Genomic DNA, 23502 nt, shown 5'->3' on the forward strand with positions numbered 1-23502 from the left:
AGCTGCCCATGCCATGGAGGGATTTGTCTCCTCTCCCATTTCAAATGTGCACTCCAGATTGTTCTCTGGGTCTTTGTCTCACCCGGATCTCTCTCTCTCTTTCTCTCTCTTGAGACAAAATCTTTATCCATATATTACTGATGTATGCCCACTGAGCTGATTGAAGGGCTACTGTTAAGAAACAGTGTTTTTTGCCGACACTGAATGAGCGGCCACCACTCTGCTCCGCCACTCCTTACCAATGGCCGAGCTGCCATTTACTGTACCCACCACAAAGTGGACTACGAGAGGAAGAGGGAGAAGAAGCACGAGTACTAAGAAAAGCTATGTGTCTGTGCATTGTTCTTGACATGACTATATTGATATGTCAAACTGTGCTGAGAGACAGGTGGAAACCTTCTCCCCCCCATGTCTTTAAAGCTACTCTGCTATCATCTCTGTTTCAAACATGGGCTGAATGCGATGAAGAAGATGGCATCGGATCCAAAAAAAAAAAAAAGAACACACACACAAATTTACAGCCACCAAAAACACTGGCAATAAAGTGATACACAACATCATCCTTCATGGCCTGATCTGGTGGCAGAAATCATGAATCCATTGGCAAGGGAAAGGACAATGTTCGACAGGACACAAGCCATATCGAATACATTATTGCAGGTGGACCAGCAATCTACCAAACAGATCTGCACAATCCTACAATTAAGATTCCAATCCTGCTGACTGCCATCATGGTCCTCAGCAATACACAACAAACAAAGACCTCTTCAACCATGGCTGTCTGTAGCAGAAGACCAGTCCTTGATGCAGTTCATAGCCCCATTCTTCCCTTGATTCATTACCAACAAAATTGACATGAAAAATTAACACCTTTTATGGAGGCATTTGATTACCACTTTGCATGCATGGTGATATGAACTTGATGTTGCACGGATTGATCTCTTCGGTGTGGTGGGTTCAGGTTCTGCTCCAAACTTCTCAGAGTAAATCTACAGTCTTCTGACATTTGGATTGTTCAAAGACATGATTGTATTATTAACTTTAGATTAATTAGTCGGCTTTAATTAAGTAATCCAATCATCTTTTAATGAGGCTTAAGACCAATGGACCATAACTTGGGCCTCTCTATAAAGAGGCTCGATGATCTATCTCTATAAAGGCTCAATGGAAGTTGGCCATACAATCTTCAATTTCTGAATTAGTTTAACCGTATTATTTTACCAAATTGGTGCCATAAATAGTTCGGATTAATTAGGATGTTTGCTTATGGGTTATCTACTTACCCCAAAATCATGCACCCATGCTCGATTCAATCATTTTGCGAATCACATTTTAATCCAAGGAATAAAATTAACTAAAAAAATTAGAATAATAGACAGCTTAAGTTAATCTTCCTACCCAACTAATATTCAACATCATCAATTAGTATCCATTCTCTAAATTAAGCCCTTCTCGTGTTTACTTTATATAATCAATACTCCAAATCATTCCATGTCTTCCTAATTATCCAAAAGCAATATATATACATATACTTCTCGTGATTTAATGCCTTCACGCACGCCTCACCGAACAGTTACATTGTCGACTCGTGATTTCTTAGTCATGTGAGGTTGCACTGATGAAATTACACCATGTATTTGTTTGATTTAATGCACTTATTAAGGTAGTATTAGACAATGTTTTTTTTTGTTGTAAAATTATAAGTTTCAACTAAAAATGAATGTTAGATGTTGATAAGGGCTTGAAGTAAATGACTCGGGAGCGAATTTATTTAATCATTGGTACGGTTCGTAAACTCGTGAGAAATTATCCGTTTTAGACGATGGATATATGAACTCTTGGTTCTTGTACTTCGAGACTAAATGATCTTATCAAATATCATGCTAAGTAAATCAATCTGGTGCACGTATTTAGTCGTCGGATTGGACAGGGATATCAGTTAATTTGAATGAAAAGGATTGTCAATATTATTGATAGCAAAATTGTGTGTCCGTATTCTCTTCACCTTTGGCTATCCTCTCTCTCCCTCTGCGTTCCTCAGATCTTATTGCTTCATCAAATAGGAAGGGAGGACGTTACGAATCCATCCTCATTAAAGACGCATACTACAAATCAAACTCGTAGCATATAAGAGAGAGAGAGAGAGAGAGAGAGAGAGAGAGAGAGAGAAGAGGCTGATCCCGCCCCAATCCGACCCAACCCGCCTCGTGGGCGTTTTTGAACCAACGAGGCCTTTGGCGAAACCAACAAGGAAAACAGGCAACGACGTGCCCAAATCAATGGCCGCTGCTTCTCCTCCTCTCCCCTTCTCTTAAATCCCTCAATCCACACCCCTCTGCCATTTCTTCTCCACCACCAAACAGCCCCCCTCCCCCACTTCAATTTCCTCCTCTCCATCTTTCATTCTTTCTTTGTTTCGGCTTCGGCGTGATCTAGGGTTTCGATCGAGAAGAGGAGGGAAGGGAATGGGGGAGCCCAAGAACCGATGGACGTGGGACCTGCCGGGGTTCGAGCCGAGGAAGCTGGACGAGGGGGGCGAGGACCGGGGGTACCGCCCCGCGGTACGGCGGCTCTCCGTCTCCCAGTCGTCTCTGGCGCCCCGGGCGGACCAACCCAAGAGGCTCATCGCCGTTCGGCTTCAGAAGTTGAAGAACCAGCTCAAGGTTCGAGCTCCTTGCGTCTCTCTCCTCCCCCCCCCCACCCCACTCTTCCTTTGACTTTTCCGGTCGCTTTATGTGCTCTTCCTTTTTGTTTTCTGTGGTCGGCTGGCGAGTGTTGCTTTTGTTTACCGATAAACGATGACAATTCTTTGGCTTCTGGGTAGACGTACAAAATCGGTAGAGGACGACTGCACCGCTGACTTTGTGCGTTTACTCAGAAGCCAAAGTCAACCGTGCAGTTTTGAACTTATGGTGCTTTATTTGTGTATTTTGGGAAGTATTTTGGAAAATTATAGTCGTAGTTACAAGCGTAGAAAATATGGGAACACATGGTCGTTGTAGCTCTGCATCTTTCTGCCTCAACAATTCAGGTGGTAGTGTGCCAAAAAATTAGGCTATTTGATACTTACACTCTCCCCCACTACTTCTGCATGAAATATAGGTTGGTATTGATTTATCTGCTCTTGGTTTATCTTATAATTCTCAACAGACTTCCTCTTGGCACCTTGATCTTGGTTTATGTGTGTTTTTTATTTTTTTAGCTCGGGGTTAATTGATTCTAGGAAGATTTGCGTGTGTTCATTTACTAGCCTAAAGTGAAAACACTACCACGTACCAAATTGGCAACGAACTGAACATTATAACCAATCATTATAAAAGAAGTAACAAAAGTATATATTGAATAAGAGAAGTTCTCTAAAGGTATTACCTAAGTTACTAAATATAGCACATTATCAAACCAAGGTTTTAGGTTTTGATCTGGTGCTGACACCGGATGGTGGTCAGAGGTAGGGTTCTGGTGTAGGTTGACACACAAACACTTGGTGCGAGTTAGTACTTCCCAGACTACTGAAAGAGGGAGAGAAGAGGAGAGGACAGGTCAGTAGATGAAGAAGAAGAGGAGCTGGAGGAGGAGGAAGAGGATACATATTGGTAGTAGGAAGATGAGCAAATGGTGACCCGAATGGTTAGGGAGGGAAGAGGACAGCAATTTGATGGGTAAAAGAGGCGGCAGCGACAATGTGGTGGGGAAGTGGAGGAGACAGTGGCATAGAGGGTGAGAGGGAGAGAGAGCTCGTGAGAGGCAGAGAGAATGCTTGAGAAAGGGAAGGGTTGAGGACGAGGGAGGCAAAAGAAGAAAAGGAAAAGAAAAATACAGATGCCATATAACAACAAAGTCATAGGTCTCAACTATTCGGGATCGGCTACATGATAAATAAAAAAGATTACCGTTACTAGGCCGTAACCTTATGCCCAGTATCAAAATGCATGGGGATATTAACAATCTGGTATGCTCATATGGTGAGTTTATGGTTGGTACAACCCATACGAGACTGAATTAGGTGAATTATCCTGTTCGAGTCATACTTGGTTATTGGACCAGTAAATACCCGCTCGCAACTCACTACATGCCAATATGTGGGAAATTTCCAACTTGAGGAATATGTTTAGTTTCAGTTTTATGTCTAAATATCTATTTTTAGCAGGTAGATCATGTAGTAACTGCATATAACAAGGACTTACATTGTATGAACTCTATAATGATTACATTGGGATATGTGGATTATCTCTGTTTGTTTGTCTTCAACATTGGAAGTGTTGCGGGGTATGGCTTTGAAAGTTGAGATGCAGTTTGGTGTGTTGGATGTGTTTGTTGATGAATATTATGGAAGATGGAATCTCATGTTGATGGCTAGAGCACCTCTTCATACATAGTACTCCATTTTGGTGTTACTTAAGTCTGAAGGTTAAATTCTTTTCTCTGAATTTCTCTGGAATCTCTTATACGTTAAGCAACTAAATTAATCTGTCAGTTATAGCATTGTGGCTTACTGAATGCCTAACACATTTCTGAATGTGTATATCGTCAGTCTAGGTTGAAAAGGTTGGATTATTAGTCTAGGTTGAATGTGAGTGTACATATGCTTTAATGCATGCCTAACACTTTCAATTATACTTTGAATAATAAATTTGTTTTGAACACCTGCAGTGAATATATTTTCTTTATAATATGTGTTCCATAGCTCCTAATGCCGTATTTTGTACATCACTTGTTCTTATCAACTTGGCTTGATAGCATGCTCGAGAGGATTACTTGGAACTGAGGCAGGAAGCCGCTGATCTTAGGGAGTATTCTAATGCCAAACTTGATCGAGTTACTCGCTATCTGGGCGTACTTGCAGACAGGGCTAGGAAATTAGGTGAGCCATCTAAGGTTGCTGTTCTAATGCTTGTTTAGTGCTAAATATATATGTAGATTTTGTTTTTGCCTGTATTTTTCTTTTGTGATGCTTGACATGTTCATATCACACTAGGAATGGCTGTAATATCTTGTATAACATTCATTTTTACTCAGCACTAGGGCTTGATGTTTTGTTTTATCTTCCATATGTGGGCTGGAGTGAGAATGAACATAGTTTGATGACACATTCTATTTCTGTTGTTCCCTTATGACATTACTCCTTGCTACAAATCTTCACCTTTCCAAGGAGACATTGTAATTATTACCTGCATATTTGGTTGTCCAGTACTATATTAATCTTTTCCATCATATACGACAGCTAATTTGAGCATATCTACGATTGAGAACGCCAATAACCAATGATTAAAATATCGGTTCAGTATACAGATAGGTTGGAAGCCAGAAAGGCGTGGCACAAATTACTAAGTAGCAGTATAAATTGGTACAAGTCAGTATCCGCTGGACTGCTACAAGCATTAAAAGGAGGAGGGGGAGGAGGCTTTGGACCACGAGAAGGTGGAAGGGTGATATGGTACCATACGATCAATGAGACAGAGGACATGACGACAGGTAGGAGTGCTGTGCACCGAGCGGTAGTGATTACAGCGGCTTTGTGACATTGTGTATGAGCTGCAAAAGAAGAGAAAGAAAACAAAATATGGCTCAAAAGGTACAGCGGTATCGGTACCATCCAGTATAGCTCAGTATTGGTTAGGTTAATGTCCGGTAAGCTAGGTGTGGAATGCTTATGGGGTGGTGACCTCAGTTTCACACTGGGCCATGCAAAATTGCCCTGTCCATTTACTGGTCAGTTATCAAATTGGTGAAAAATGGATTATGCAACCAGTGATTGGAAACTTTAATCCTTGCCAATAACAACCATGAAATTGGAAACAAACAATTAGCCTATAATCAGAACTTTACCTGGTTTCATAATAAAAAGAACCTTCTCATACATCTGAAAGTGAGAACAGTTTATAGAAGACCCGAAGAAGGATGCGATGGAGAATTTCAACTGGGTTTCCCTCTTATCTTCCTCCATCATTCATCAAAGCATATGACTTCCTTGTAAGATTTGACCAGTATTAGTTGCTTTGCTTAGATATAAATGGTTGTTTTTTTATATATTTGTCTAGTCGGACTAGAAGTTCATAAGTGGTTGTTTTCGACCTGTTTATCCTTTTGAATGCTTTGTTTGAATCCTCAGTTAGTGTTTTTACGTCTGCTATGAAAATCTTCATCGGTACAAGGTTCATTATTGCAGATGAGAGCTTTCTGATGCATTACCTTTCAGAAAATTTAGGGAAAGCGGAAACCAAACTATCATTCAAGCACGTCATAGGAATGACATATGAAGATAAATTTTGAAGTTTTTTTTTGTGGAAACTATTATTTCTTCTCAGGATGATTTAACTTTGATATACATCACTTTTACAACAATTATATTATGGTGCTGCTTCCTGTTCCACTTATACCTATCTTCTTGATATCAAAGAAACTCATGGATCAAGCTATATATTGACCCAGTGTTTAAATTCTGTTCTTTTTCAGATCAAGCTGCTTTTGAAAATGAGGCTAGAATTACACCTTTAATCAATGAGAAGAAAAAACTGTTCAATGATTTGTTGACAGCTAAAGGTACTAAATCATCTTGAACTTTATTTTCTTAGTATGGATGTGAATATTTTATCCTTGTTTTGAGAGATGAAGTTCCTACCTTGCTGTCTTACTCTTTTCTGTCATTATTTTCTGTTGAAGATATAGTATGTCACTTTCAGGAAATGTTAAGGTATACTGTCGTGTAAGGCCACCTTTTGAAGATGAAGGCCCTTCCATAATTGAGCTTCCAGATGACTTTACTATCAGAGTAAACACTGGCGATGAATCACTTGCCAATCCTAAAAGGGACTATGAATTTGATAGGGTGTATGGACCTCATGTTGGACAAGGTAAAAGGATGATTACATTCCATACATGATCTCGTTAAAAGTTCATCTTAATATTAAAAATTTTATAACCAGCTGTGATCCTTATGGTTTGTGGATTCATTAGGTTGTTTTACATACCACATAATACAGATAACCTTAAATCAAGCACAGTTTTTTGAATAACCTTTTGGTTGTCCATTTAGAATGCTAGATGTTATGATAATGCTGTTTTCACCTAACTTGTTGTAACTTGGCTTTGTTATTCTTTCAGGGGAATTTTTTTGTGATGTTCAACCATTTGTGCAGTCAGCCTTGGATGGATATAATGTTTCTATATTTGCATATGGGCAAAGTCGTTCTGGAAAAACACATACAATGGTCTCTCCCTCTCATTGGACCCTTATTCTTTATTTCTCAATCCTAAAAAATTTCCACCTAACATGCTTTGAATTTGTCATAAAATTTGGTGTTATATTGTGGGTGTCCTTTAGAATTCTTTGTATCTCTGATTTATGTTAATCATTTGATTACATTTTATTTGTTTCAATATTCTTTGCATTATAAATAAAATGGGGAATTATTTGAGGAAGTTCTTAACAAATTCTTGCATATGTGATATCTGCTAGGGATTATTTACTATTTGAATGTAGACGTTGTTCATTTCTTTTGAACTACATTTTGTGGAGTACCAATTTATGACTATATATTGTATTTCTTTTTATTCATTGAGTTGTCAGTAAAATTTTGACCAGATTCACCAGCCTTATGAAGTATGTAGATATTGTAATGTCGCAACACTCGTCCAAAAGAACTAAAGCAATTAATATGTATACAGATTATGTCATCAAAGAATCATATCAGTTATCATTATATAAGCAAAGGAATTCAGCATAAACCATAGGGATATCAAAGAGACCTTTTGTTAATTGGGGGCTTTTGTTGTTGGTGTAATCGTCATTTCGTTTGTCCTGCACCCAACCATTGCAGGGACAGATGATTGTGATTAATTAGAATAATAATTCTTAAGCTAGATGCAATGTATCTATTCTGTGAAATTGTATAAGGCTGAAATTTTGTTATGCCTTGAGCAGAGGGTTTAAAGCTGACTTGCTTCAATTGATGGCCATCATCCTTTCAGTCAGATGTTCAAGTTCTAGAAATATACAATTGTTTTATAAGGATATAAATGGCTTATATTTTCCGGATAAACTTTTGTATTTATCTCGTATATGAATGCATGCTGGGTAAACTGAAAATTTGCATCGTATATTGCCTTGAGGACTGGGTTTTTGGCGAAGTGCTTGTTACAAAAAACTACTAATGTGTGTTAGTCATGGAAATGTGCTTAGCATGGATATGCTGACTAGTTTGTGCTATATTAGTATATTTGGTGTATGATATACATTAGTGTATCAGCTATTGCAGTGAAGCTATGGCATTCACATTGGCTTGACACATGGAAATAGTGAAGAAAAAGCCCTTACACATGTTCCAACCACTATATGTATATGAGGAGACACTGGTGAATTCATTGTCTTGTGCAGCATAAACAACATAAATCTGAAAGTTCTTGGGAGATATGCCACATTCTACGGAATGAAACTTTATAACTATGCAGAATTGCTTGAAGCTATTCAGTTGAAACAAAGACAATTGCTTGAAACTAGGGTTTAGTCTCTGTGATACATCCTACTAGTTGGTGCATTGTTACTGAGCTAATAGGTCTCATGTTTGAATATATGTGGGAGTGTCTTGTATGCTGTTTAATATAATGGAAGGAAATTATTTTTTTATGAAAGCTAGGGTTTAAATTTGATGCTTTGGACCACTCAATACTTCAATCATAAATCGTAATCTAAACATTCAGTTTGATTGCTTAAAATTGGAGGCTTGGTCCATATTGTTGCTATTTCCAATCAGATGGAAAACTAATCCAGCTTACTAGGTCCAATCAGGTATTAACTTAAAATAGGACCAAACTGTAGCACCAGGGATTGCTGTGCTGATCGGCATAAAGTCCAATCAAGTTGAAAGAAAGGAAACGACACATGGCTTGCTGAATTGTGTCAAAAATGCATTGACTCTGCCAATCTTTTGGTTTGTGCTTTGCTGGCACCAATCTGCAAGACATTGAAGTGTTCTATGTTGGAAAGGTGTCGCCATGCCCTTGTGCCATGAAATGGTAATTTTTACATTGCTTATCTGTTGCTTTATTGAAGTTGTCATGGTACTAGGTAATAGGTATAAGCATTTTGTGACCCAATTCTTGCTTAGGCTGCTACATATCTCTTGTACCAGACAATATCCCATGATTTCTTTTTAAATTAGAAAAAAAGTAAGTTTTAGAGTTGCAAAATATCACTAAGGCCAGGAGGTTAACAATAGAGAACTCAGTGGCAACAGATCTATTATTGGTAATTAGGTCAAATTTTGAGATTGAATGATCAGTTAGTCTCGTTTATGGGGCCAAAAAAATTATCTCACTTTGGAAAAAAATGTGACTGCCTCATCTTCCAACTGCCAACAGATTCTAGTGTTAATTAACTCGTGCATCCTCTTCAATGCTACTCCTTTTCGTGTTTGCAATCATGGCAAGCTTGAGGGCCGTAGAAGTTAACTTGAGGAATTGGGGCATGTGTAGCTGTATTTCCAGCACATTTTGCTAGTCTTATTTCTTAAGGCATCTTGTAGGGGATTAATATTCCAATAACAACAACAAAGCCGTAAGTCCCAACTATTTAGGGACGGCTACATGGATCCTTTGCTGCCATTGAGATATGTAAAAGATTATATGTTTAGTTTAGTTTAGAGTACTTAAAAATTGATCTTTAGTTATAGTTTCTATTAAAGTCTTTTTATGTCTTCCTCTATATTTCATAGTACCACTACCATTAATTATTTTACCTCTTCTAACTATCGCATCCGGAGGTCTCCTGACCATATGCTTATGTCATTTTAAATAATTTTCTCTCATTTATCCTTTACCGAAGTGATATATAGTTGTTTACGAATAAAAGTACTTTTCCTATCTTACATAGTAATTCGACACATCCATCTCAACATTCTCATTTTGATTGCACAAACTTTTTGTATATGTTGTTTTTTAACTGTCCAACACTCAGATCCATAAAACATTATTGGTCTCACAATTGTCTTATATAAATTTTCTTTTAATCTCAACGATATTCGATGATCACACAAGGCTCTTGACGCCTGTCGTCATTTTAACTATCCCGCTTTTACTTTGAATCAAGGTTTGCAATTTCGAATAATATCGCTCGGTATGGGCGGTACGTATCGGTCCGTCAGCTGGACCAGTACACGAACCACTCGTTACCCGACAGAACAGAATATATATATATTTATATAAACGAGGCGATGTTGCCCCGCCTGGGAGAAGAGAGAGGCGACGTTGTCGACTTATATATATATAAATATATATATATATATACCGAGCGGTATATCGAACGGTATATCGCTCGGTATATAGTATCGTACTGTACAGAGGGAACGTCGAAACTCTGGTACGGTACGATATTTCAATCATTGCACTCAATAATATCTTCATTGATCTCTTTATTTTTTGAATAATTGATCCAATATACCTAAAACTTTTCCATAAAGGGATTTCTTGTCCATCCAATTTAATTATATTCTTCTATTTATTTATAGAATCACTAAAATTGTATTTTATATGTTCAATCTTAGTTCCACTTAATTTAAAACCCTTAGTTTCGAAAGCTTGCATCCATAGCTCAAGCTTATAATTAATTTCACTTAGGTTCCTCATCAACTAAGACAATATCGTCAGCAAATAACATACACCATGGAGGTCTATCATATAAGTGACTAGTAAGTTCATTCATTATCAATGTGAAAAAGTAGATTTTGCATTTTTGGTGTTCTTCATCTTCGGTGCTAATAAATACATTATATGGAGTTTCTCACTGGAATTATGTTTCTAGTGGCTCTTTTTGGTTCTGAATTGTTTCTTCTAGATCATCCATTAGTAGTTACATGGCAACATGGATGTCTAGAATTCCCATACATAGGCTTTGTGTGTAATATTATGTCTTACATCACTTTTAAGCATTGTTCTTAAATTTTGATGTGGTTGCTACGTTTTCAGGAAGGATCAAGTCATGAGCGTGGTCTGTATTTTCGCAGTTTTGAGGAGCTCTTTGATCTGTCTAATTCAGATACTACTACAACATCTCAGTATACTTTCTATGTTACTGCCTTTGAGCTTTATAATGAGCAGGTTTTCCAGTCTTTCCAATTTTTTTTCATTTTTTATATGCTTTGACACAATTAATATTGTCATTTCTTTAGTTTACCATATTAATCAATGTTTCTCTTATAGTGCTTACTTTTCTTTGTTATAGTTCTCCCACTCATCTATTTCGTTAATGAGGATATAATTGTTGTGTTTCCCCACATTTTGTATCTTGATAGGTTCAAGATTTGCTGGCAAAATCTTTAAGCAGCTTACCAAGAAATCAATTGGATTACCGAGATTCATCCTTGGAACTTACACAGGAGAAAGTAGATAATCCTTTAGACTTTTCTAGAGTACTTAAAGTTGCACTTCAGAATCGAGGGACCGATTCTTCAAAGGCCATTATGTCCCATCTGTATGTATGAGTAGTCTGAGATTACTGCTTTCTGGATCTTCCTGTTAGTTTAGTTGAACCTGTTCATGACTACTGTCTGGAAGATACACCCATTTGCAAAAGAAACTATTCATTTTTGCTTAATTTGTCTCTGATTTAACATAATAGAGTTTCATGAAATTTGTAAGCCATGCTTTAGGTCTGTGTGCAGTCCCAGGCCAGAATAATAACTGACCTAATTTTTGCTTATTCGAGATTTTTTTATTTTCATTTTCATATTAATGTTTGGATGGAATTGATTGGTGGAACCCGTGTCTACCACCAGGTGGGGCCATAAGTTCTGTGCAAAACTGTGACATACCATTTTAATCATATGGTAGATGTTGAATACTAACATTGTCATGGTTAAATTTCTTGTATTAAACAATGAATAATGTGATGCGATGATATTAACGAAGTTAGAAGTTGTCATGGTTAATCTCGTGATAGATAATGAATAATGTGAAAACGAGAATGTACCGATCAAAGTTAATAAATATTGAGGATACCATGAACAAGCACATGATGATTATCTTCCATCATTGAACTTGTCAAAATGATTCTTAGCTAATGGAAACTGAAACGTGTTACATTTTGAGAGATAAAAAAAACTTGTTTATACTTGAATGTCTCATCCAGCATGGCAAAATTAATTATTCTATAGGTTTTTTAAAAAGAGAATAAAAATACTAAGTATATAGGATAGAACACATTTATTACTAGTCAAACTACTTTATATATATACACACACTTTTGCAAAAATATGCTCATTATCTTCCATAACATGACTTGTTAGGATGTTTTATAATTTCAAAACAAAGTTATAATGTAAGAGGAAAGATTTACACTTGATAGTCAAAATTAATTATCATAAGGGTCTTTTTAAAATGGAAGTTAACACCAAAAGCAAACAAAAGAAGTTGTTCATAAGCATAGCATTTTGGACTGTCCAAGAAGTTATTTCAAAGCTGAGACCTTATTATGAGCAAATTACCATTTCTTGAGTTGTGATGGAGGTGGTTGTGCCAACATGAAATTTGTAGCAACTTCATTGACATTTAGAGTGCTAATGAAAAAAAATAAGAAGCAAGGGCAGGCACAGGCCCCTGCTAGCCATCATTTGGGTCCATGCATTTATGGCATTGGATGATATTCAATTCCATTAATATGTCAATCTTTATTAGCCACTATATCATAGAATAAGAAACTATGACATCCAATATTTTACTGATTTGGTGAGAATGCAAAAATATTAGTTGCGATTTGGATTTCAGTTTGAGACAGGATATCAAATGAATAAACTGGTAAGCTAAGTTAAATTAATTCTTTGTTATGTTTATACAATATCATTTAGAATTCTCTTGCTATGGTAAAGTTTCTAGCAGATTTTATATTTTTGGATTTTCATGATCTTTCTAGGCCTTAAAAACTGTTGCTAATTCATTAGTTTTGGCATCTTTTGATGGTCTATAAAGGCGTTCTTCGATAGACAATTGTAGGAACCCCCAGCATATTTGGGTTCTCTTGTTCTGAGAAATGTCTGGTATCTTTTTTCCCAGGATTATTACCATTCATATTCACTATTCAAATTGGGTCACTAGAGAAAACTTGTATAGCAAACTCTCTCTTGTTGATCTACCTGGAAGTGAAATATTGATGGTTAAAGATGCTAGCGGGGATCATCTAACAAACTTTTTGCACGTTTCAAAGTCACTTTCTGCGTAAGTATTGAAATGCACTTTTGATTTCAAGGATGCAAGACTTACTAGCTTCTGCATTTTTAAATGTTATTTTCCCTTTTCCTTTACTAATTAGGTTGGGTGATGTTTTAACATCACTGACGACAAAGAAAGAGACTGTACCATATGAAAATTCAAGGATGACCCAAATTCTTGCTGACTCCATGGGTAAGATGTTTCTTATGTGATTAAAGTTTTTTGCCTGTTTCATGTCCATTCTGACTTGATTTGGTCGAGTTAATTTTTGAAGTTTACTTTAATGACTGAGGAACCTGCACAGTTGGTTCACATCCTTGTAATTAACTCTTTTATCTCAAAAGTGGAGGCTGACTGAAACTGTTTTCCTTGTATGAAAATAATGAAGACTTCAGCTACTAATATTGCCTATGGAGTGATAATATAGGACAATACTTGTTTTAGTTAATTGGTTTATCGTCCACCAAATCTGACTTACTAAACCTTCTATTGTATGTATATATGTGTGTGTGTGTGTGCATGCATGCGTGTATATATATATATATATATATATATATATATACATACATATATATATATATATATATATATATATATACATACATATATATATATATATATATATATATATATATATATATATATATATATAAACATAGTCTGCTGTCAAAATGTAGTGCAAGAGCATGGAAAGTCTCCTGGAGTAGAGAAAAAGTTTCTATTTCCCTTTGCAAATTCTTTTATGCTATTCTAGTTGCTTCATTTATTTTGTCTGTGGCAGGTGGGAGCTCAAAGACCTTGTTGATTGCCCATGTCTGTTCAAATTCTTCAAATATGTCTGAAACATTGGCCACACTTAACTTTTCTTCTAGGGCAAGAAATGCCGAACTCAGCCTTGGTAATCGAGATACAATTAAGAAATGGAAAGATGTGGTAAGCACCTTTTTCAAATGCTTGAAAAATATGTTTACTTCTTTCGTTCACCTGCTTTGTTGTTGGGTTGAACTTCTGTGAAAGTTTTTATATCATCTGTTAGGCAAATGATTCACGGAAGGAACTGTATGAGAAAGAAAAAGAAGTTCTTGGCTTGAAGAATGAAGTTATGGGGCTAAAGGTTGCTCTTAAAGATGCCAATGATCAATGCATTCTGCTTTTTAATGAAGTCCAAAAAGCTTGGAAGGTTTCTTTTACACTTCAGGCAGATTTAAAGGTCCTATTCTGGCCTTTTGTCCTTAATTATTATGTCCCTATTCTGATTCTGTTTTTTTTATTTTATTATAAATTTGAGTTCCTACAATCGATGTAATTCCAAAGAGAGTCAAATGGATTATGTTGTGTTATATATTATTGTTCTTATAAAATGGAACTATAAATGGTGTGTTATATCAAGCATGACTAGGTTGTTGATCCCTAGAGCTGAAGATCATTCAGATTCTAAATTTTATGGAACAATCAGAGTTTGGGCTAATATTTTTTTATCTAAATCACATCATTGCAGCCAACTTTTATCCCTTGAAGTATGAATATTTGGTTATGGGCAATGAGACAAATTGTAAATCACAAGTAAAGAGTCTGACTCGTCCAGATAACTGCTCTCTGATTTTCTATAAGATGTTATGCCCCACAGAAGCTTCCTGTTTCATCTTGGACAGAAGCATTTTCCAAGTGCATGGTCTCTGTTATCAGGCTGTGTCCAGATACCTTTGAATTATTAGCATCATACTGGTGACTGAAGTAATAAACTTGACATTTTTCTCCAAAACAAATTTCTGCAAAATTTTGCTTTCCAGTTTTGTATTGAATTATAGGATATAGTTATTTTCGGACTTGTTCATAGACAAGATGCCTATAATAATTATAATTATGTGCATTGTATTATCTGTGAGTGCTTGCAGTGTTTTCTATAAAAAAATGGATATTACAATAAATTGGAGATTACACAAGAATATTTATGCATATGGTTGGTAAATGCTAGAACTGTCAACATAGATCAAAACTTTGCTTGCCATATCTGAACTTTCTGTTCATTATTATTTTTGTTGCAGGCAGAAAACATAATGCTGGTAGAGAAACAAAAAGTTGAAAAAGATCAAAACACTCAACTTCGAAATCAAATTGCTCACTTATTGCAACTGGAACAAGAACAGAAAATGCAGATCCATGAACGTGATGTTGCTATTAGTACTTTACAGGTTAAATCTTGAACAATCATCGAGCTTTTCTACCTCATTTGTTCTCTTTTTTCCTATAAATCTTTGATTTTTGATTTTGTTACTCGATACTAGGTTGTGTACAGATTATGCATCAAATGCTCTATAAAAATAATTCCTCCATCTTTTCTTACTTGCAGTCTTATTGAGAACTATTCTTTGATTTTTCTTTTTTTTGTGTTTAATTGGCTAAATATCTTCATTTCCTTTGCTTAGATTTTGCTCGTTTGTATTCTTATTATCTTCTTTAGCTATACTTAATAGTTTATTAGCCTTGTTTATAGCTATTAATCTCTGAAAGCCTCCTCATTAGAAGCAAGCAAATCTGAGCTAAGTGATCTCTTCTTGGAAACAGACAATTTAAACCAAATCAACTATTCTAATTTTTGAATCCTTCTACCGCTTATATATATCCTGTTTGTATTGCCTTGATTTTCTTTTTCTTTGTGCTGTCAATTTTCTTTTGTTTTTTCTGTTTTTTTAGTTATCATACCTTCATCATAATAAATGTATGTTAATCTATCCTTTTCTTTAGGCTAGTGCATGTAATTGGATGTTGAGGCTTTCTAGATTTTAAGAAGTACTAAAGTAGACATCATTAAGCACAAGATTTTCTCCTACGGAATTTTGAAGCAAATGGCTATACTTGATACTGCTGTATCTTTGTTTGTTGGAGGACAATGTGACACAAAATGTATTTTTTCCTTTTATAACTTTTACATATCATAAAAATATCATCTGTCTATAAGCTTCATTGTATTACTAGCTTTCATTGGACTTATTTGATTTATCATACTTCTTGCCAATTTATTGCAACAAGTATCTGGCTGAAATCTAATATATTACAGTATGACTAGAAAATAAATATACTGGTTATTAAATTGAAGTTCTGAATCTTTGTTGATTTCTCACTTCTTGATGTCAATACTCAAACAGTATGAAATGATCTTTGGTCAGTGCCTTTTGTGAATTCAGACTTCTCGCAAATCTATAAGAGATAAGTTAAATAATAAGCTGTGTTATTTGTGCATATTGGATACTGAGTAAGTCTTCATTGCTTTATTTGTGGTAGTACTTATCTGCCTCTACTCTTTTAGTTCATGTTCCATATCCTTTCCTCTTACAGGTGCTTAGGTTTTAAACTGCCAAAGGTTTGTATTTATTTTTGAGTTTAACTGCAAAATCATGCTATTAAGAATCTTTTGGATGACATAAATATGCATGTTTTCTGAAATGATCATGGTTTACTCTGCCGCTCTATGGCATTTTGAACATCTTGCTTGTTGTTCTGAAGACTAGATAATGGGGATTGATGATGTAAATATCCATGGTATCTGAAATGACCATGGTTTTGCTTATTAAGTTTAAATACAGTCTATATAATTCTGACATGTTCCTCCTCATCATATAGGCCAGAATAAAGGGGATTGAGTCTCAACTTAATGAGACCCTTCATTCAAGTGATACCAGATCAACTAGCAGATCTGAGACTGGGTCCACAGGGGTTGTTTCAACCCCAAAGACAGCAGAGGATGGTGCTGACTCTTCACAGGTCATAAAGAAACTTGAAGAAGAGCTGTCAAAGAGGGACGCACTTATTGAGGTTTGCTTAATTGTTTTTATAATAGTCTTTCTTACATGACATTGTTTTCTGAATATGAGCTTGAAGGTCTATTTAGGTACTGTAGAAGGAATGCTGCTGTACAGTTTTGGCTTTTGTTGCCGATGAATATATTTCTTTACATCTAAGCCTTTTGTTTTGCTTTTCTTCTAGACAGTTCCATTGATAGGAAAACTATGGTGATATACTATATGGTTCATGGGTTTAATTTACAACCATGAAGGTAGATCTTCCTACATGCCAACTAGATTCGTGGGTCTTATGATAATCCCTCTTTACCTAAGTTTGTCTTTGCTGGAGGTTAAACCAGCCTAAGTGGATTGGCGTAGATTAATGACCTAAAGCACAGACATCTTGTAGTTTGTCTTTTCTTTCTTTTTCCTTCTGTTTTTTTTTTTTGCCAGCGCCGGTTGGCGTATCAGAGACCACCTAGAGGAAGAGAACTGCCATAGAGGGCAAAATGGAGGACTAACTGGTTTGGTATAGGTTGTCCTTTTGAAGTTTATGTTGTGCTCCTCTATATCATCTTCCCTGCTTTGTAAAAGCTTGGAAATTCCAAGGAGTAATGTAATTGATGTAGCTTGGAAATTCCAAGGAGTAATGTAATTGATGTAGGTACTGTTAAATGTTTGTTTGTGATCTCATCAGCCAGTAGGATATGTTAACTAAAATCATAGGCATGAGAGGATGCTGTGTTTTGGTGTCTGTTATATGTGAGAATTGAATGTCAAATATTTAGTTGATGAACTAGCATTAGAGTTAATGGTTCGATGAGGTGTAGTGACTCTTTGGAGTTTGGTTTATGACATTCTTTGAGATTTTAGATTAAACAATAGCTTCTGCTTTGCTGAATTTTGTTTTCTTCTCCACATTGGTTTGAAGGTCTTCTGTTATAAGTTGTCTACATTGTTATGATGCATGATTTAGACTCTCGATAGCAAAAAAAAAAAAAGAACAAAGAGAAAAAAGGATGTAACAGAAGTTATTTGTCAAAACAGGTTTTTTTGGACTCTTTGCTTACTACAAATCATACCAACAGTTGGTTGTGTTTTGTTGTTGTTAATTTTGAAATGGTTGCAGTTCCATTTTTGTCCTTGAATCTATTCTTGCATATTGGGGAGAACACATCTTGTTGGATGAGGATTTGGGTATTTACTATCAAGATATCTGGAAACTACATTATAATCATTGTTATTATATACTGGAAAAAAAAATATGTCTATTTTGTGTTAGAAACGAATTTTTAGTTACAACAATCATATTGTGACCGTTGACATTTTTTTCTCCTAATATTCTAACTACTACATGTGCTTCATTTGGATCATCCTCTTTGCCCTAAGATAAGGGATCAAAAAAAATAATTCTATTGTTTATTCACCTTTTTTGACCTAGTTCTGCATAAGCCAAAATTGAGGCTCTTACTTGGAGAGAGATGTAATTGCTATTTCTTGCAATAAGCACAAGTATACTTCATCTTCAGTTTATTTTAGTCAGTTCCATAATCCATTTTTTTAAGCTTTCAATTGGGATCTGAAGGGAGAAAGTCTGTTCACATTATTTATCTGTGCCTTAATCAAAATTTTGTGTGCTTTCTTGTTCTGTCCTTCATCTGCTCGATAAGTTTATTTGTACTTGTAGCTCGTGTAGTTACTTCTCTTTGTTGTTTATGCCTTCTTCAGACCGGCACAGTTAGTTCATACGTGCATGCTTTCTAGGTACCCTACAGAGTTTCTTGTATTACACCTATTGACTCTTGAATTTTGATACATTTGGTAGGATCTGTGCTTGTTGCTGTGTACATACACATTATGGTCTAGCATCATTTTTTGCTTGCCATGCTTTATGATTTTCAGTTAAATCTATGGGTCTCTGAAGCATGTGCATAAAGATGAAAATTCACTATGACATGATAAAAAATAATGATACGTTTAAACTTGAATCAATGGGACACAATACAACATGGTGATGATGGTAAAATAATTTAATGGATAATGTTGCCTGCAATAAACCTTGACATTTATTTAGAGGGATGGTGCATATAGGTATAAGATGATAATTATAACACCGAGTATAAGTTAGAGAGGGAGCCTTAGATTGGTAATAATGTCTTTCCTTGTAGACCTTGCTGAACAAGGTTCGAGTCATGGAAATAGCCTTTCTACTTGTATTGTTGAGGCTATGTAGACTAACCCTCCTGAGACCCTGCTTTGGTGGGAAATAATTCACTAATCTGTTCCCTTATTGATGAGTATGAAAAAGCTACTGTTTCACCAAAGTTATACAATTTCTCCAAACTTAGCTCTTAACGTAAATACTCATCTGTGAAACTTATAATTTTCAAGGAGACAATCCTATATGTCATTGGTATTATTGTGCAATATATGCAGTTCTTTCAATTGTATGATTTCTTTGGTTACAGCTAATGCGTCAAGAGTTTACTCTATGTGGATTAATTTAATGAAAGATGCTCACACATGCATACAAATTTGTGCATGACGTGTACATTTTTTTTCATGATAAATGTGTCTCTTAAATTCCACTTCACTGATTCCTTAACCTTGAGTTAATTTATGATTTCATTTTATTATTTGTTCAGTTTTTTTGCTTTATGTACAATATGGTTCTTTACATTGATGCTGGGTTGCCAGATAATTCTAGTTTGATTTGTATGAATTGCAGAAATTGCATCAAGAGAATGAGAAGCTATTTGACAAACTCACCGAAAAGTCATCATTTGGTGGATCACCTCAGGTTTGTTGTGAATTTTTTACAGAGAATTACTTGTAAAACTTTTCTTGTCGATTCCAACTATTATGGCAGTTTTTATTGTTCAAATGGATTTCATAATAGTATAACTTATTCTTGTTCATTTTCTTGATGAACCAAAATATAAATCTTCAGACTCACTTTTGAATGTCTTTTCATTGAAGTGATGCTTTTGAGATCATCCAATTACAAGTAGTAAGACCACCATTTTGAATATTTGTATTTATTGGTCCAACCACAAGCCATTATACAGACTACAGATATCCACTTATCACATTTACCATGTCAGATGTACCATCCAATAATGTTACCAATGCTGAGCTGTAACGGGTGGGAAGCCTACTTCCGATGTAGGTACCCTCCCCATCATTTTCCTCTCTTTCTCAGTTGTTTCCTCTTTTCCTTCTTTTTTATCCAGCAACTTCCTTTTTTCTTTTGATTTCTTCTCCAAATTGCTACTTGTTTGCAACAAGTTTCCCAAAATATCTTGAGTTTGGGGCCTTTCTTTCTTTCTGTGGGTCAGATTACATGAGAGGAAGCTTGTTTTTTTTTTTCCAAATCCAGATAAATCTGAAATTTTCCACCACGTCTATATTTATTTTCTTCCTAAGAAGGCTTTTTTGCTTAGGTTACGGCTAAAATTTCTAATTTTAAGCATGCACAATTCAGTTGAGGCTGGATCTACTTGTGTACCGTGTAGTTCTATTTAAACTAAAACTAGATCTGCATTGTTCTAGGCTATATTTTTGTTACACTCGACCTAGATTAGCAATTCAGCATAAATTTGTGTTAGATCTGTATAGATTTTATTAGATGTCCACACAAATTGACATAGATCTGCATAATTAGGTCATATTTTCATGGTTCAATTCTGAATTTGTTACTTGCGTTCAAAACTTGATACTTAGTGCCTATTAGAAAATGACAGCAAAGCAATAAAATGCCAAGCTGGAGTGGCAGCATGCCAAATTGTTTGGAGCAACATCATCATTCACCGTGTATCCACTACTAATATGTCGGTTGTGGTGAATGAATAATAAGGCTGTAGTAGGAATTTGATCAGCGGATTTTCTGACATGATCAAATGTACTAGGGATGTTCAAGTCATTAGAGGAAGATTTCATGGCAAACAGAAATCCTTAAAGCAAAAGCAACAAGCATTGAAGGGAGGAACTTAATATTTGTGGCCATATGAAGTCCTATTTGATTAGCAAGGGTGGGGGGGCTAATATTAATGATGATTCTGAGTTTGTTGCCAGATTTTGTACATATATGATGTCCTATCATATGAATGAGGAAGCCATGAGACAAGGCATGCATTTTATCCACCTTATTATGACATGGACTTGGCAGTGGTAACAATGGTGACAATGGTGTTAGACCTATTGCAGTCTTTGTCTCAGCATAGATTTTAAATGTGACCTAAGATGTCGACAATTGGCCCTTGTTAGTCGAATCTGAAGCTTGACTCGTAGCAACAATATAGCCAATACAGTGATGACAATTTTGTTGCTTAATGGTCATTATGGTGCCATCACACAAAACAAGTTCCACATTTGCAAATGTGGTAGCCCTATGTTCCTACTAGACTAAGTGGTTAGTATGTTTGAAAGTGCTTGTTTGAGGGAATGAGGTTACATTCAATCGTAGAACTCATTCTTGAGTTGGTTAGTCGATTGTCGGTTAACATCCCTTGTTTGTTGTTGTGGAACAGAAAGTAGTGATTTTTTTTTTTGTGTTTTTCTTAGGTGTTGAGGGCACAAATAAATATCTATCCATTAAATTTAATGACCAAGATACTATGACCACACTAGCTTGATTCAATAGTAACACAATCGCCTATCAGTTTGACAACTGGCGATACCATCGCTTATTAGACTGACACTGGTCAGTACCATCGCCCAGTCTAACTGACACTGGGCGGTACTATCGCCCAGACACTGCTTGGGAGATCGAGCCTCAAGCGATTCTAGCGGTGCCATCGCCTGACTTGGCTCTAGGTCATTGGGTGGGCCAACCAATAGGTCCAATTCAGCCCTAATTCAGACCCAATTGGCCCCTAATTGAGTTAATAGGGTTACACCCAAAACTAACTCAAATTAAGATCTAACTACGACAATTAAGACTCGACCAATTACAAGACGAGAAATCCAAGTTGTCCGGTACGTAATTTGTTAATCCGAACTCCCGACGAACTTTCGGCACATCGTCCGAACCTTCAGCATATTGCCCGATCTATCGGCATGTTGACTCCCACAACATTCGATCTTGGCGCAACGTTCGATTCTTCCAACCCGATGCTTGATCTTTGACTCCGGCCCAACGTCCGATTCTTCTGTTTTAATTGTTTTGTCTTTTCATGATTGTGGTTAGTCATGCATCACTTTTCTCAAAACATGAATTAGATTGTAAACTCATCAATTGATTTCATCATCAAAATCCGAGATTCAACAGACACTACCCCAAAGGCTCATCTAGTCATGTGTCACTCGGGTAGCTCCAGGGTGTTGTGTTGGCTGATACTCTGCACTCTGCAGAGCTAGAAAACCCTCTAAAATGGTTGCCTGAATGACTTGATTTTGGATAGTTTTGCCTCTACTTGACGATTGCACATAATTTGTGTTTACAGGACTAAAACGACCACAAAAGTCAACCAAAACAAGACTGCTAAGCCTATTGCAAGCCCTTACATGTTATACAAAATATGAATAAAATTGAAAGATACGAACATACATAAACATTACATTGAACACCCTATGTACAGATTTGCTCATGACATGACGACACTAAATTACTCGCATGTTCGTCTTTCTAACATTTTCTTTGTTATACAGGTCGTTTGTGGACTGCATAAGGTTTAGGCCGATCCTTTGTGAACGAGTATTGCTTGGGTGCCGCACGCCTTAGGCAATCCTAATTAAGGATGGAACAACTTGTCTTTGAAACTGACCAACCTTTTCCTGTTTTATAGGTTCTTCCGGACCTGTGCAAGGTTGCATTTAGGTTGACTCATTACAGATGTCCATGCAAGGGTGTCTCATAACTTATGCAATTATAACTAAGTCCGTGATAAATCAACACTATGTGTTGGCTAGATATGGTGCCGGTATTGCACCGAGCTGCCCAAGGATTGGTATCAACACTGGTCCAAGATTCAAAACCATGAGTAAAACATTCTAAGTGCTAAAGCTGAACTGAGTTAGTGATTTTCAGTTTATTGATCTAGGTTGGACTCAGGTTTGATATGGTCAAAACTTTCAGGTTTGGCTAATGGGTTTTGAGTTATCGGATTGGTTAAAATCAAGTCATGGGTTTGTGTTTAGGACTAAAGGTTGCAGTCAGCGAACGTGAGTTAAGTTTTAGCCTTGTTGTCTTATAACCGGTTTAACTTGAAAGTTTTTATACTGCCAGATGGAGTACTTGCCTTCTTAATGTTTATTCAGGCACTATACATACAATTAGTTATTTTGTCAAACATCTATGTTATCTGGCATTATATTTTGATACCTTGGAAGTGACTATTTTGATTTGTCTTTTAAATACTTGACATTGTCAACTAGTTTCATGTTTGTTTAATTACGATGTGAGATTAATCACTATTCTAGTGCAATTGCATTGTCTACCTGTCCTTAGGTGTCGAGCCCTGCTGTTGGGAGAACGGTAGACATCCAGGGAAGAGATCTGAACAGGTACATTTGGCACTTGAAT

The 23502-nt window shown here is 36.1% G+C and overlaps 1 protein-coding gene across 2 annotated transcripts in view; it reads left to right on the top strand.

Annotated features, from left to right (window-relative positions):
- The first annotated feature begins 2169 nt into the window (after positions 1–2169).
- LOC135619763 (kinesin-like protein KIN-14L) overlaps positions 2170–23502 on the top strand; it is a 30117-nt gene continuing 8784 nt past the window's right edge. The window contains exons 1-15 of one of the 2 annotated variants that reach the window (XM_065122067.1): positions 2170–2663; positions 4738–4861; positions 6454–6540; positions 6681–6851; positions 7102–7208; positions 10960–11091; positions 11286–11464; positions 13042–13203; positions 13298–13389; positions 13979–14130; positions 14234–14407; positions 15243–15389; positions 16819–17010; positions 19708–19779; positions 23428–23483. In XM_065122067.1, coding sequence (XP_064978139.1) covers positions 2466–2663; positions 4738–4861; positions 6454–6540; positions 6681–6851; positions 7102–7208; positions 10960–11091; positions 11286–11464; positions 13042–13203; positions 13298–13389; positions 13979–14130; positions 14234–14407; positions 15243–15389; positions 16819–17010; positions 19708–19779; positions 23428–23483 — 2045 coding nt within the window. In that variant the 5' untranslated portion in view covers positions 2170–2465. Of the gene's footprint in view, positions 2664–4737; positions 4862–6453; positions 6541–6680; positions 6852–7101; positions 7209–10959; positions 11092–11285; positions 11465–13041; positions 13204–13297; positions 13390–13978; positions 14131–14233; positions 14408–15242; positions 15390–16818; positions 17011–19707; positions 19780–23427; positions 23484–23502 lie in introns of those variants that run through there. The other variant, XM_065122068.1, reaches the window with a different exon arrangement.

Source organism: Musa acuminata, chromosome BXJ2-8 (genome assembly GCF_036884655.1).
Source record: "Musa acuminata AAA Group cultivar baxijiao chromosome BXJ2-8, Cavendish_Baxijiao_AAA, whole genome shotgun sequence".
NCBI lineage: Eukaryota > Viridiplantae > Streptophyta > Magnoliopsida > Zingiberales > Musaceae > Musa > Musa acuminata.